The following is a 15,665-nucleotide window of genomic DNA, read 5'->3' on the forward strand; positions in this document are numbered from 1 at the left end:
TGTCTCTTTGGACCGGGGGCAGTTCGTTACTCCCTGCCAGCTCCTGCAGGCAGAAAGCACGCCAGGCTGGCCTGGCGCCCCAGCCCTACCTGTCATGTGCTTGGCAAGTCTGACTTGAGTCCTTTTTTCCACCCCGTCACACTGCAGTTGCAACCTCTCATTTTTCTGCTGCCTAGATGATTAAAAAGCATGACTTAGTGGAAAAATCTCAACCTCCTTAGGGTCAGCCTCTTAAGCAGCTGTTGGAGATAAGATTGTGCCGGCAGAATACTCAGCCACACTTTGCAAGGCTTTCTGTCTGCATGGGAGGAAATGAGAAGCTGATCGGTTCCGGGTGCGTGTTGTTTGTCTTGGGAGAGAGCTCCAGTTTTCAGAGGCATCAATTGGTATTATTGGATACAAAATTAAAATCGTTGATGGAAAGGTGAGAATATTAGAGTGCTTTTTTTAAAATTCAGGGAGCAGACTTTGTCAAGAAAAAAAAGAGTTGTTTGTTTGTTTGTTTTTTAACGGCACCTGCTTTGAGCAATTCAGGGAGCAAAGTTCTCTGGCAACTGAGCAGTATCAGAAATTCAATGCCCAGCCTTCCCCCCAAGGACTTAAGAGACTTAATTGTGCAGCTCCTGGTAGGGAAGGCATTGTTTGGAGTTATTTTAATTACCATGTGAGAATTGCCACCTCTTGCTTACTGAATGCATACTTACTGTCATCTTGTTGATACAGCTCCAAAGAGGACATTCCGATTTTAATTCAGCATATGTCCTCAAAGCATTTTCTCATCTCTGTGTCTGCCAAGAATTTGTACCCATCTGGTGAGACGCGAAGGTCGCTTTGCTTTTCAAAAGGAGAAACTGAGTCACGGGCGGTTGAGAGGACTTGACTGGGGTTATGGAAGTGATGTCAAGGACACAGTGAGGACCTGGGGTCTGTGGCTCTACGCAGTGTGTTATCCAATGAGCACCTCATCTGAAGTCCTGCAGGTCTGAGGGCAGGTCCCCATTCAGCCACTTCCTAGCTGTGTGGCCTTGAATAAGTTGCTTGCTTTCTCTGTGCTTCAGTTTTCCCTTCTGTAGAATAGGGCTCACACTACTAAATACTTAATAGGATTATTGTGAAGGTTGAGCTTCTGCCCAACAAATGTGCCTGGCTTTTCTTCTGTCAGCACCATCATCTTTTTAACATTCTAACCCCCTAATTTTAGTTAAAGACCTATTCCCAGCCTGAAACAAAATTACACGCTCTCCACTCCCACCATGCTTCTCATCTTCCTACAGCTGGTCTCCCTGTGTCTTGTCCCTTTTGCTCTTCCTTGGCTCGGGTGATCATAGTTAGAATCCGGTTGTTGGGACGTCACAGGTGGGTCAGAGGGTAGAGGCAGGGGCCAAGGTCTGCGCTGAGCCAGGTGTCCCAACTCCTTTTGACATTTCATAGCTCTTTTGCAGGTCTGGAAGATTTAGAACAACTCTCTAGACCAGGAATCTTATCTTCTAGACCAGGAAGCACATCTTTTAGGCTGAGCTGCCCAGAGGTCATCCTGGTGCCTGAGCTGGACGGCAGTTGACGCCAAGTCTTGCCCACTCTCCCTGGTCAGTTTTCAATCTGTAAAATGGGCATCCATTCACTTTTCAAAAGGCCGAGGCCCTGAAAACAGCAGATCTAGGTTTGAATCCTGGCCCTTCCATGTTTCCCTCAGAGCCCAGGATCTCACTGCTTCTCAGGTGTGGTCAGGCCTATGTGAGGTGAGGTCTGAAAGAGCTTTGCAAACTGTAGTGTGCTTTCCCCTTGCTGGGTTTCCCCTTCCTCACTCCCAAAGCTCGTGCGTGGAGGGTACCTGTGTTTCACCCCCATGGAGGGGCTCCAGGTCCAGTGAGGAGCAGTGAGGACAGGCCAAATAGACGACTTGACCCTCTCCCTGCTCAGCGCATCAGATATGTGTGCCCAGCATAGATCCAGGGCAGAACCAGGAGGTCGGCTGCATCAGGAAGAGAAAGGTTGGAGTGGGGGTCTACTTTTGCCCCAACTCGTCTAGCCCCTCCTCTGGTTCATTTTCCTCCCGGCTGCCATTACCATACTTTTTATGAGCCTGTTAAGTCTTTAATGATGCTGGGTTGTGCAGCTGGCTTAAGGCTTAATCCCAGCAATAGGGCTTTATTGGATAAATGGTTAATAATCACTTGTCCACAGGGATTGGGGAGGTTTGTTGAGGCCCGTGACTCCCGAAAGCCCCATGTGGCCTGTGACATGGCCTGTGACGTGGTCTGTGGCTGAGCCAGCACTGCTCGGGGCTGGGGTGCAGGGAGATCGGGCACCACAGGAGCTGCGAAGGCCTGAGTTTGTAGGAGACATTCCTTCTCCCTCCTGAGAATACAGGACACTTGCCCATTGCTGGGGGCCTGTCTTGATCGTGGCCTTGTTCAGGCAATGCCCAGGCTCACTTGCAAATGTTGTCTCCCCCCACTCCCGACTTTGCTTTCCTTTCTTTTGACATTAACAGGCTGTGTGACCTTGAGCAAACCTCCTGTCCCCTCTGGCCATTGGTTTCCTCATCTACCAAATGGAGACATTGGAAGAGATGGCCTTGAAGGCACCACGTGGCTCTCAATGTCTGTGTCCTGTGAGCCTCAGTGTCCCAGACAGACAGACAGAGGCTCCTCTCTCCCGCTCTTGGGTCTGTCACCGAGGGCTGTGGATGGCAAGGGACCAGCAGCCCATCGGATTAAGTATTTAAGCTGCTGGGCCAAGAATTGGGTCAGCTGCAGTCACAGGGCAGTGTGTATGCAGGGAATCCTCAGAGCCCCTCATGGCCCTTGATTTTATGGCCTGGTGCGGGGTTTCTCCCAGCGCTGGGCGGGACACACAGTAGGTGTTAAAAAAAAAAAAAAAAAAACAGTCTCGCTGACGGGACTCTGAAAAGACTTCCAGGGGTAGAACTGCCAAGGAGCCAAGAGCTGTTCACAGCTGAAAATTCTGTTCATGGCTTCACTGTGACTGCGGCTATGCGAGCACATGTCCCTGATCAACCCTGATTTGGCCTTGACTTAAGAGTTGCAGCAAGATCAGGACCCATCTGTGTGAGGGGCGGGGTGTTAGCAGGCCATGTGCACGGGGCTCCGACGGACCTGGGTTTGAATCCATTCCTCTACCACTCATTTCCAGGCTGTATGGTTTGGGCCACCTCCTTCTTCAAACCCGAGAGTCTTTAAGAGAGTATTAGCAACAGGTGTTTTCAGCACGACTGTACTGGTTCACAACGATGTATGTAGAGCACCTGGAAACTGGCTCCTCCTAGTCACTGATGGTCACCCTGGGGAGTGGGGGGCGCCAGTGCTAAGGTACTTGTGGCCATGCTTTTGGCTGCCAGGGTCACGTGCTGGCTGCAGGCAGGTGCGGCGTACTATGGTTGACGTGATTTCAAGTTCTTTTATCTGCAAGTAAAAGACAAGAAAAGCTACGAACAGAGCCACCCCACAGATTTGGGGGCACTGCCCTGGAAACTTGCAGCTTCAGGATTAAAGTCTGCTGGGGGATGGTTTCCTGGGCCCCAGAAAGTGTGTGTTCCCTGGCTCCCGCTCAGTCCTCCCCCTGTGTGTGCAACAGAGCAACGGGATTTCTCTTTTCGGGGACTGTAGGTGATGGGGACTCGCTCTGCTTTTCTTTTAGATCTTCCCCGACCCGTCGGACTTTGACCGCTGCTGCAAGCTCAAGGACCGTCTGCCGTCCATCGTGGTGGAGCCCACGGAGGGCGAGGTGGAGAGCGGGGAGCTCCGGTGGCCCCCCGAGGAGTTCTTGGTCCAGGAGGATGAGCCGGACAACTGTGAAGAGACAGAGAAAGACAACAAGGAGCAATAGAGTCCCTGTCGACTCCCTCGGGGGCCACACCAGACGGCATCTGTCCCTGAACTGTGTTCTTTCCCATTGTGATGGAAGAAGGGAGTGAGCCACAGTCGTTCTGAAAATGTCAAATGATGGCTTCCGTTTTGCACCTGCAAATCACCGAGTTGGTTTTCTTTTCTTTTCTTTTCTTTTTTTGAAACGTGCTGGGCAGTGGAGCCCTCTGCGACCATTTGCAAGGCCTTCTGAGAAAGGAAGCCGCTTAGAGCAGGGGTGGGTGGGTGGGGGTGGGAGGTGGTGCGTCTTTGAGATGGGTATCTGAACCGGCGCGGGCGGGGGGCGGGGGGGGATTCCGGGGGGCCGGGGGGGGCGGGGGGGGGGGGTAGGGAGTTGTGCATCGCCCATAAGAAACATTCAGGTTAAGAGAACCCATGGGAGACAGGAGACGGAAGATAAAATACCCGTTTGAAAGGAAGCCTTGAGCAGAGGAGGGCCTCTGGGAAGTTGCCCGCCAGCGGCTGCTGGGGTATCCGAAAACAACGCGTTCCTCACTCTCTCCAGCTCTGCCCACCACCAGCCTTTGCTTTTATGTCAGCTATGTTGGTCTGTTCACGGGAAGCTGGGAAAGAAGAGCCACAGAAACCGGTGTCTGCAAAGCCGGCCGGAGGCAAGCGTGGGAAAGGGGGACTCCCTGCTCCTCCTCCAGCCTCTGCTCCAGCTGTGGCAGGTTCTGGAGGTTTCTTAAGAGGCAGCACTCTTGAGCTTCTCTCTCCTGATTTATTCTTTCGCCCTCCCCCAGCCCTTTAGGAGGAACGGGAGCACTTCCCACTCTGGTGGGGGCACCGAGGTGGACGCTGGACACGAAGACCCCTCCCCCCTGCTCCCCCAGGCTTGCTCTGTTCCGAGCAGAGGCACAGAGCCCTGGCTCTACCAGGCCGGCCCTCCTTCTCCTTAGCACCATCTCTGTAGCCCCTGGGCCGAGCAGTCAGGCGGAGGCGACTCCCAGCCTGCCCTGCGGTGGTGCCTACCCCCGCATGGGCTCCCGGTCCCTTTTTCTGGTGGGAGCTGAGGGGAGAGAAGTGGAGACTCTTTCTGTTTCTTGTTGGGAAGCTGAGCTTTAAGGGAGGTCCTAGATCTGGGAATTATCTGATGGGGGTAACAGGGCTCTCATGCAGCAGCCTGGGGACTGAGTGTGAAACTGAAGGGGTCGTGAGATCCCCCTGGTTTCTCCTTGTGCTCTGGACGTAGGTAGATGGACAGCATGGTCAGGGAGCACTGAGCATTGGTTCTCATCCCTCTCCGCCCCTCACTTGTCCCCTGCAAGGGCACAGCTGCACGAGAAAGCTAGCCTTGGACTTATAGCTTCTTATAGTTAAGAACCATCTGGAGCAGCCGGTTGCAGGACACACTCTTGGAACCTTCTCTAGCTTTCAGCACGAGTGTGCAGCTGAGAGCTGAGCTCCAGAGCCTCCCGGAGGCTGAACTGGGCCCACGGAGGCACGCTGGCAGCTCTCCCGTGGGTCTGGGTTGACCCCAGTTTGGGACTTGTGTATAGAGCTGTATTTAATACCTCAAGGTTGGTGTGGTTGGGGGGATCTGGGGCAGGAAGAGGGTGTGTGATTGACATTGCGGCAGGATTTGGTTCTGGGAAGCTGACGCTCGCCCCTCCCCGCCCCCCCCCCCCCCCCGTTGTTTGCTTGTGTTACACACACCGATGGCAATAACTTCTTCCAGCTCCTTGGGGCTGGGAGAGGCCTGCAGCCTGCTCCGCCTGGGTGTCTCTCCCTGCTCCCGCTGGTCCTGTTCTGGCTGCGCAGACTCCTCCCTCCTTGCTCATGCCCTCGCAGCAGCATTTCTTCTGCACCTGCCTCCCTTCGTGGATGGACTCTTGCCTTTTAAAATCCTGTGTTTCTGTGTCCCTTTCATCTGTCCTGGTCTTGCCGTGTGATGGGAACGTGCTTGTAAACTGCATAACAAATCTACTTCGTGTATATGTGTGTTTATGGGGGTGACTTGTTATTTTGTCGGTCGCTAGACACCTTCGTATGACCCTTTGGAGTCCGAGCAGGCGGGGGGCTGACAGCTCGAGTCCGGACCTGCAGCAGCGAGCCTGTGGGAGGGACCCAGCCACTCCTGGACAAGTGGCTGAGCTCCTGTCTGGCCTCTTTTTTTTTAAGTAACTTGTGTGTATTTCTAACTGATCATATAAAAAAAATAGTATTTCAGTAAAAATGCCTGTTGTAAGATGAACCTCCTGTAACTTCTATCTGTTCTTTTTTGAGGCTCAGGGAGAAACTAGCATTTTTTTTTTTTTCCAAACTACTTTTTGTCACTGTGACAGTTGTAAATAAAGTTTGAAAATGCTTTCCATTCTGGTCTAGTTCCCTTCTTTCTTCCACCTCTGCTGGAAGTGGCAGAGCACAGCCCTGAGATGCCTTGTTCATGGAGGCTGAGTCAGGAGAAGATCCAAGTGAGGTTCTGGATGTATCTTGCCTGTTGGCCCTTCCGGGGTGAGTCCATCCATGGGTTTTAGTTACTTGGCTGAATGAAAGCAGACTTCCCTTCTGTGCCAGCACTTTTCAACCCTAGATGTACATCAGAATCACCAGGAAAGCTTTTTAAGAAGTACAGCTATCTGGATTCTACCCCCAGAGACTTGGATTTCAATGGGCTAGGATATGGGCTGAGCACTAATTATTATTATTTTTTCTTTAGAATCATGGGAAGCTTTCAACACCCAGCCATAGTTTTAAGTCACCTTTCTTAGGGAAGACAAACACCCATGATATCTTAAAAGGTCATTCACCAAGACTCTTGGGGAGTAGTGGATGGGCTTGTATACAGCTAACAAGAGCTCTCGTAGCCACTCAGAACATTTACTGAGTGCCTATGATTTGTCAGGCATCATTCACAGATTGAGATAAACACCATTAACCGTGGTCCCAGCCCTCACTGTGTTGCTTTAGTGTAAATGACAAGGATGGTAAGGGCCACACAGGAAAAATAGAATGCCCTGAGAGTATCTGTTGGAAGGGCCAAGATGGACCTCTGAAGAAGGGGGTGAGGTGCACAGAGAGAGCGCTAATAGCAGAGAGGCTGGGGATGAGCTTAGCTAGTGGGGGTGGGGAAGGAGTGGCAGGAGGGCTGCTAATGCCTGGGTGAAGAGTTTGGATTTTATTCTAGGTGCAGGGCATAGAATGGTATCATTTACATTTTTTTTTTTTATGCCATCTCTGTGGAGATGGGATTGGAGGGGACAAGATGGAAGGCCCAGAGTTCAAGAAGGAGGCCTCATGAAGGTGGGAGTAAAAGAGATGGTGCTTTGTGGAAAGGGTTTTCTAACATTTTCCAACCGAAGGCTGGATATTTTTGCCTTTACTTAGCCCATATCTGGGTTCATAACTAGTGAGTATAGATAATCAAGTGATCTGTGCTGAGGATATCTCCCAGGATTAATAGAATATGAGTCCATTTTAACATTAGCTTAAATAAAACTATCAGATTTACAGATCTGCTGCCCTAAGAATAACTTGCAGCCTTGTGTCATTCTCATCCTGGATTGTCCCTCTATTTCCTTCCAACAGCTTGAGGATGGAGTTTATTAGAACACAGCCTTCTTAGAGATAGCCCCTCATAAAATGGTCTTTATTCACAGATAACATCATCTATATAGGAAAATAAATCCACCAAAACCCCACCAAAAATCCACCAAAAAACCCTCCCCAAAACAAACAAAAAAACCCAAAAAACCTACCAGAACTGACAAAATGAGTTCAGCATGGTTGTAGGATCCAAGATCAATGTACAAAACTCAGCTATCTTCTATATACTAGCAATGGACAGTTAAAAATTGAAATTTAAATTATCACTTACATGAGCATAAAAAATATGAGGTATAGGGATAAATCTGACAAAAGATGTGCATAATCTGTTCAGTGAAAACTACAAAACACTGTTGAGAAAAATTAAACTTACATAAACAGGTATACCATGTTCATGAATCTGAAGATTAGCTGTTGTTAAGATGGCAGTTGTCTCCAAATTGATCTATAAATTCAAGTCAAAATCCAGCTAGCTTTTTTTTTTTTTTTTTTTTTTTTTGGCAGAAATTGAGAATCTGATTCCGAAATTCATATGGAAACACAAAAGACTTAGAATAGCCAAAACAACAACTTTGAAAAAGAACAAAGTTAGAGGACCCAAATCTCATTGTCAAACCTATTATGAAGCTACGGTAATCAAAACAGTTTGGTACTTGCATCAAGACAGACAAATTGATCTGTGGAACAGACCAGACAGTCCAGAAATAGACACAAATATAGTGCATTGATTTTGACAAAAAGTGCCAAGGCAACTCAGTGGAGAAAGAAGTCTTTTCTACATGTGGTGCTAAAACAGTTGTGTATCATATGCAAATATCTCCTGGGGATAGAAACAAAGTCTTCACTTCTGTTTCCCATTGTCTCCATGTGAGTTTCTAAATAGAATAATTACTCATTTAGAGAAAAAAAAAATTCCTCCCCTATGGCCAATTGCTTCAATGCAGTCCCTGCTTTATCCCAGTTCACTTCTTCTCTCTGTAAAGGAAGAGGAACCTTGATGTGTTATTCAGGCTGACTTGCATTCAAGGTTTACTCAGTCCCTCCACATGTAATCTGGACCAATTTCTTTTTTTTTTTTTTTTTTAAGATTTTATTTATTTATTTGACAGACAGAGATCACAAGCAGGCAGAGAGGCAGGCAGAGAGAGAGGGGAGGAAGCAGGCTCCCTGCGGAGCAGAGAACCCGATGCAGGGCTCAATCCCAGGACCCTGGGATCATGACCTGAGCCGAAGGCAGAGGCTTTAACCCACTGAGCCACCCAGGCGCCCCTGGACCAATTTCTTAACATCTAGCAACCACAGCATTCTTTTCCTAGTACTAGGAAATTTTGAGCACTCAGTAGGTGCTCCATAAGTCAAGATTTTTTTTCTCTTCCCTTTAAAGATCTGGCAGTTAAGAAACTAGTCCCTGCCTTCTGTCCCCTGCTATTTGCTCAGGATCATTTGTACACATACAGTCAAGGAAAACCTCAAGGTGAAGACCCCTCCTTTCCTGCAAATGCAATTCCATGTTCATCACCATGAGGGAGAGAAAGCAGGAAAAAGAAGAGAATGTTAATGTCTTGTCTTCTTTCCACCAAAATATTGGAGAGGGAAGAGGGAGACACCGCCCACCAAGATGGGCCTGTTTTCTAGCTCCTTTTTAAAGAGGTGATTCTTGGTCAGAGACCTATTTGAAGTGATGGTTGAGCTTTATGTACACTGGGGAGAGATTCCAGGTGGGGGTGATAGTGAGTGCAAAGGTCCTGTGGTAGAAATTAAATTGATTTTTTGAGGGATGTCTGTGAAGCTAGCATGGCTGGAATAGAGGGAAAGAGAAGTAGCTGAGGTCAGATACCACAGAGCAGAGTGGAGAATCACTATTGCCCATTGTGAGAAGCCCACTGGGGAAGGAAGCAGACTTATAGGACATCCTAGCTCCTGGAAATCTACCGGTCAGCCCATCCAAAGTTGTCTGATCAGTGGCAAATTACAGTCATTATTAATTGACCTGAGGCATTGTCACATCCTGTAGGGGTTTCTAGATCATCAAGTGAGGATTAAGCTAAGTAGAATTTTATTTGTACATCTATCCTTCAGTTACTAAAATGTGATTATGGCTTCAGAGAATGGGCTTGGAGATTGGATTCCTGAATCTGTAGCTCAGCCCTGCCTCTTACTAGCTTGTGACCTTGGGCAATTTGGTTTTCCTCTCCGGGCCTCACTTTCCTCCTCTATGAAATCAATTCCTACTTCACAGAGCTGTGGTGAGATTTAAACACATCTTTATAAGTAACATGCCTAGAACTCTACCAGGTACATAGGAAGCACTCAAAATGTTAACCATTGTGGTAGGCAGAATAAAGATGCCCACATCCTAATCTCAGGAACCTGCGAATGTGCTGTGTTTCATGGTAAAAGTGGTAATTAAGGTTGCAGGTGGAATTAAGGCTGCTAATCAGCTGACTGGCTTGGATTATCCAATTGAGCCCAATCGAATTGCAACGGTCCTTACCACAAAACAGGGAAGCAGAAGCGTGAGTGCCCCAGTCAGAGAGAGGTTCCTCCGTGAAATGCTGCTGGCTTTGAGGATGGAGGAAAGTCAACTAACCACGAAATGTGGGTGCCCCTGGAAAATGGGAAAGACCAGGAAAAGATTCTCCCTGAAGCTTCCAGAAAGCACATAGCCCTGCTAGCACCTTGATATTAGCTGAGCAACACCCATTCCAGACTTCTGACTTCTAACACGAGAAAATACTAAGTTTGTGGTAAGTCATAAAATTAGTAGTAATTTGTGACAGCCACCGTGGGAAATGAATACAGCCATTATTATTATAAATATGGCGAGGATGAGGATACAGACTCCTGTGTGGCCTCAGAGAGCAGGGTGGCCACGAACGGGAGAAGGTTCCAGTCAGACTCTACTCCGGGGGGTCACCAGGCTGAGGAATCTGTCAGACGGGGAGGGGGGCAACCATTGCACTGGACTGGATAAATTTGAAGCTGTAAAGCCCTTATTCTAGAATTTTGAAAATTAGTGATTAGTGTAGGATATATTTGTCAGTATAGTCTAGGAATCAGAATATTTATCAAAATACTCCTTTCTCTCTTCTGTCTGCATAGACAGTCCTGCTTTGAAATGCAATCCATTTGCAATACTTTCTTTGCTATTTCCAATTAGAAAAAACACGAATTCCCTCTTCCGTTTACACCGCTCATAGCTGGGCTATAGGCTGCCTTTATTCTAATTCTCAATAGTTTTGCAAAGTGTTTTTTGTTTTTTGTATTTGTGTGTTTTTTTTTCCCCCCTGCACAAATTCCATTTAGCAGTGATGGAAATAACACAAGATAGTGGCGTTTGGGACCCCATTTCAAACCCCATCACAGAGGCAAATAATTATTTGCATTTTTGTTTCCTTCCAGTCATTGTCCCTCTTACCAGACTGTCTTCAGTGAATAGAATTTTTCCCATGAAGTGGGCATTTTTTAATATTATTTACAGATGAGGAAGCTGAGGTCAGAAGGCTTCAAGATATACTGACTGTGGAACCAGAAAGAGCAGGGTGGGAAGCACCAGTGCACAGTAAGTGTGTTAAGGGCTGGTTTTCCAAGGGCGGAGACAGGGGGAAGCTCTGATTTGCAGCATTTGCTGTCTTCCATGCTGTAAATGTCCCCCCCCCCCCCACCCCCGGGGCTGATTCATGGGCAAGCCACTCAGGCTTGGGGAGTCTCAGCTTCCTTTTCTGCAAAACAAACAGAACTCCAAACCAGGGCAGTGCCTGGTTCAGAGGACCTCCAGAACCCCCAGCGCCCTTCATTCAGAAAAGAGAACCAGCTCCAGAAAGAGGTATCTTGTACCATATTTTTCAAACTGAATCATGAATCCTTACTGGGTTGTGAAATTGACTTAGTTGGGTTGCAACCAGAATCTTCAAACAGGAAAAACTAGAATAGAACAGAGGGGTAAAAAAAAAAAAAAAAAATCAGAGTTGTTTTTTCCCAGACACGGGAAGATGGTTCTTCCTTGGAACCTTTCATTCCTACGGAGGTATGATGTGTGTCCCCGGTTAGGAAAAACAAAGACCTTTTTCTTGCTGCCAGTCACAGTCTAAACAGTGGGAGAGCCACTGGCTTGGTGTAGCTGGCTTGCTAGAAAGCAGTGCTTTTATCTCCTAGAGCCTTGGTGTGTGAGAGAGGCACCTAAAAGAACTAGCTTTGCCCCCATTCTCTGCACAGGGAGAGAGGCTGGGGTACTCTTGTGGTGGGGAGGAGGGGGCACGAGCCAGGGAAGGCCCTTGGCTGCCTCCGAGGCCAGGGCCAGGCTCCAGAAGCCCTTGGGGGTGGCCTGCCTGTGAGCCCTGGTGGAGGGAGGGAACCTTACGAGAGGAAGCGACGCAGGAAACCGTCCCTGCGAGCTCACGGCTGCTGGAACCCACCGCAGCAGCTACTCAACGACCAACAATAGCACCATTAGATAAAAATAACCCGTGGGGTCTGCAGCCCTGATGTGCAGCGCAGGGCATGCTGTCTAGAGGGTGGAGATGTCACCAGGCTACGGCTGGGGTCACGCTGCTTGGCGCCGTGCTAGGCCTTGATTTCCTGATTGCTAATTAGAAGGCAGTTCTCCAGCTGGAGGTCACTTGGGCTGGGCCAGCAAACCCCTCCCTCCCCCAGGGTCTCTGGTCTCCTGTACTCGTGCACAGGGTGAGATATATAAAAAATAATCACCTCCTGCTAAGATCCACATCTGACTGTACCACCTCTCCCAGGGGGAGTCTCTCTTAGGGGGGCTTCCCTGAAGCTGGTCTTCCACGGGGTCTCTTCAGGGAGGCCTCAGGGATGAGGTTGCCAAGCGGCCCTCAAAGCCTCTCCCTTGGCCAGCTGGTGGGCTGACCCCAAGGCTCCTCCCCCTGGTCCCCAAAGAACTCTCTCCAGGCTGCAGAGCCCTGGCTCCCCGGCTGCCCTGGGCCTGCACTCTGCCAGCCGTCTATCCTCCCACACACGGCAATGGAGGGAGGAGGCCAGGGTCACGCCAAATGTTATTTTTATTAGCATGAAGCCTGTTATTGAGAACCGGCAGCCAGCTCTGAGATACAGAGACTGGGCTCCCCTGTTTGCTTCTGGCCTCAAGGTTTGCCGGCTAATAATCCGGTTTGAGCCTGCTTCTCAGCCTCCTGTGCCCATCCCAGAAGCACCCATGGCCCTCAAGGGCTCAGAGCACTCCCAGGGCCCTGCACTCTACAGTTTGCACCCGCCTTTCCTACACTTACACAGTGCTTTTCCGCCTGCAGTACATGGGTAGAATTCACGCGTATGGGTGAACTTGGTTTGGGTCAGAAATTACCCCTCTATTTTCATGAACTACTAAGTGAAACTCAGCATTCCCTCCTGGTGGGAGTGGGGGCCGCCCGCCACAGCAAACTCAGTGGCACCTGGGACGGCCACCAGCGGATATCGCAGGCAGTCCCCCTTCCGTGGTGCGGTTGCTGCGGGGTCACGAACGGCCATTCATCGCCCTGAGCACTCTGGCACCCTTCACGCTGCTGGGTTCCAGTAGGTAAAGCATTCGTGGAGGAGGACGTTTGTGATTTGATCGCAAATGCCCATACAAAAATCTTTTGCCAGCAGTCTCTCCGCGTCATAGATGTTCTGTGTGACCCTCCCCATCTGATCCTGTGCATGGAAAGCATTCTTCTGAGGCGTCTTCAGGCTGCCGGGAGGCTCTGTGGCACAAAAAGATCAAGAAACCCGTGCCCACCCCCCAGCACTGGTGCAGGGGCACGGAGCAGAGCTAGAATAGTGTGCAAAGGCAAGGAAGCCTCGCTCATACCCCCAGGGGCTCAGAGCCAAGAAAATACCAATAAGCAAATCAACAACTGTGCACTAACCTGATGGGCGCTGTGAAGGTGGAGACTGGACAGAAGGCTGTTGGAGAAACAGGAGGGTCTCAAAGGTGGTGGCTATTACTTCCTGGGTCCACTCCATTCCTCCCCACCCCTGCCCAGCACCAGGCCTTGGGAGCAGAAAGCTGAGCTGTCCCACTGCCTTGGCCTGAGACGTTTCCCAGAATACAGAACCTTTGGTGCCCAAAGCAAGAGTCCTGGGCAAACTGGTTACCCTACTTGGAAGCCAAACCCCACCCTTTCCTCCTAGGACTAATTCAACTGCCTGGAATTCGGGTCGACTTCTTCCCGTAAACACCTTCTCTGACCACCTTAATCTGCGTGTGTCTATCTGGGTTTCCGGCTCTCCTTCTCTCCCCCTCCACCCCATTTTTCCTTTAGCACCCTCCGTGCTCCCCCAGCTCCTGCTGAATGTCTCATTCCCCTGGGGCCTGCTGCGAGCACCACTGGCTCTTTGTTTTTAATTGGGGTATAATTTACATAAAGTGCTCAATTCCCAGGTGAATAGCTCAGTGAGGTATACACCCACAAAACCAGCCGCCAGGTCTAGATCTAGAGTGCTAGCACACCCCAGAAGGCTTCTGAGTGTCCCTTTGCTGTGCCTTACTCTAAAGGGTAACTGTTGTTCTGACCACTGCCACTTTCAAGGGAATCTTGCACTCTGTACACATTAGGGACACACCTGCCCTATTGAAACTGCTCAGGGGACCAGTGCTGGGAGAGCCTGCTTCTCAGCCTCCTGTGCCCACCACAAAGCAAGGTGGGGCGGTAGAGAGCCTGTAGGGAAAATATCAGGCCTTATGGCTAGAGGGAATAAGTAACCTTGTTTTCCAGGAAGGACACCAGGAATCAAAGAGGGATGGTTCACTTAGCCCTTCACCTGATGGGCAGTGACTGGGATCAGGATCACAGCCCGTGGAGGGGAGGCAGAACGAGGGTAAGGACCCAGGATCTGAGGGTAACTTTCTTCCTGTAAGCCCGATGGCCGCCTTTGGGAAAAAGCCAGGACTGGCTCCCACTGGCTGAGCCTGCCTCCTCTGTTTCTTCTGTTTCTCCCCCTGCCCAGACACCCATCCCACCTGACTGCCTCCGTGCTCGCTGCATGTTAGAATCTCCAGGGGAGCTTAAAAAAAACCCACAAAACCCTTTGGATGCCCAGGCCTCACCCCAGACCCATGAACTCAGTGTCGCTGGGAGTGAACACCCAGGTGCCAGTATTTTTAGAAATTCCTCAGGCAATGCTAATATTCTCAGGCAGGTTTGTGAGGAAGAAGCTCTTCTCAGACTTTACAGTGTGTATGAACTTTCTGGAGCTCTTGTTAAAATGCAGATTCTAATTCAAGAGGGCTGGAGTGCCCTAAGCCTCTGCATTTCTTCTTCTTCTTCTTCTTCTTTTTTTTAAGATTTTATTTATTATTTATTTGACAGACAGAGATCACAAGTAGGCAAAGAGGCAAGCAGAGAGAGAGGAAGGGAAGCAGGCTCACTGCCGAGCAGAGAGCCTGATGTGGGGCTCAATCCCAGCATCCTGAGATCATGACCCGAGCTGAAGGCAGAGGCTTTAACCCACTGAGCCACCCAGGTGCCCCAGGCTCTTCATTTCTAACAAGCTGCTGAGTAGGACCAGGGCTACCAGTCCAGAAAAAAGGCCTTGAGTAGCAAAGACAGAGAGGGCCATTCTGCATCTTAGCTCTTCTGCATATAAATCTATTTTGTAGCAATGCGTTTTTCAGTTTGTCTTTTAAATAGAAGACTTACTCCCCTATCCCCCTGCCATATAACTATGTTTACCTACCTTTACCAGAAAAGGCTGCAATGATTTCTCACGTGCCAAACATCTTCCTTAAGAACTTTGGGGATACACAGGTGAAAAATATGAAAACACCCAGTAGAGACAGAGCAGAGATGAATATCTAGTACGCATCCAGTTGGGGCTTCGGAAGCAGATGGGAAAAAAATGAACAAAGAAATGGATGAGAATTTGTCATAAGAGATTAGCTACAACATCCCATGGATTTGAGAAGGCCACAGAAATGCCCCCCTCAAAAGATGGAGATACACAGCTAAATGCAACAAATTAACATCTAGAACAACTGAGACAAGAAGGAAATCCTAAAAGCAGCCAGAAAGAAAAAGATGATTAACTTCAGGGAATTTAATATTCAAGTGGCTCCAAACTCCCTCCCCGTACTCAAAACAAAACCAACTCCGAAGAGGGGTAGCCCCCACCTTAAGGAGAGAGTAGCTCCGAGTCCCGTACTCTTAGTGGCTGTTTTAATTCCGAGACACCAAGGCTCTTTGGGGTAAGGCATCCATCCCTCTCTCACCACTTCCTTTTAAAATTGTGACT

The 15,665-nt window shown here is 49.2% G+C and overlaps 1 protein-coding gene and 2 long non-coding RNA genes across 4 annotated transcripts in view; 2 read left to right on the plus strand and 1 right to left on the minus strand.

Moving 5' to 3' along the window:
• LBH (LBH regulator of WNT signaling pathway) overlaps window positions 1–4,098 on the plus strand; it is a 29,474-nt gene extending 25,376 nt beyond the window's left edge. For both annotated transcript variants that reach the window (XM_059405378.1, XM_059405377.1), the window contains one exon: window positions 3,661–4,098. In XM_059405378.1, the coding sequence (XP_059261361.1) occupies window positions 3,661–3,849 (189 nt within the window). In that variant the 3' untranslated portion in view covers window positions 3,850–4,098. The remainder of the gene's footprint in view (window positions 1–3,660) is intronic.
• Window positions 4,099–7,465: 3,367 nt separating this feature from the next.
• On the minus strand, window positions 7,466–13,652 carry LOC132022268 (uncharacterized). The gene is made up of 4 exons (XR_009405567.1): window positions 13,301–13,652; window positions 11,303–11,357; window positions 9,928–10,041; window positions 7,466–8,408 (listed from the first exon to the last, which is right to left on the minus strand). It is a non-coding gene; the product is annotated as an uncharacterized LOC132022268 (long non-coding RNA).
• LOC132022269 (uncharacterized) overlaps window positions 11,129–15,665 on the plus strand; it is a 39,550-nt gene continuing 35,013 nt past the window's right edge. The window contains exon 1 of the long non-coding RNA XR_009405568.1: window positions 11,129–11,259. This is a non-coding gene — a long non-coding RNA (uncharacterized LOC132022269). The remainder of the gene's footprint in view (window positions 11,260–15,665) is intronic.

The sequence above is a fragment of the Mustela nigripes genome, chromosome 7 (assembly GCF_022355385.1).
Source record: "Mustela nigripes isolate SB6536 chromosome 7, MUSNIG.SB6536, whole genome shotgun sequence".
Taxonomy (NCBI): domain Eukaryota; kingdom Metazoa; phylum Chordata; class Mammalia; order Carnivora; family Mustelidae; genus Mustela; species Mustela nigripes.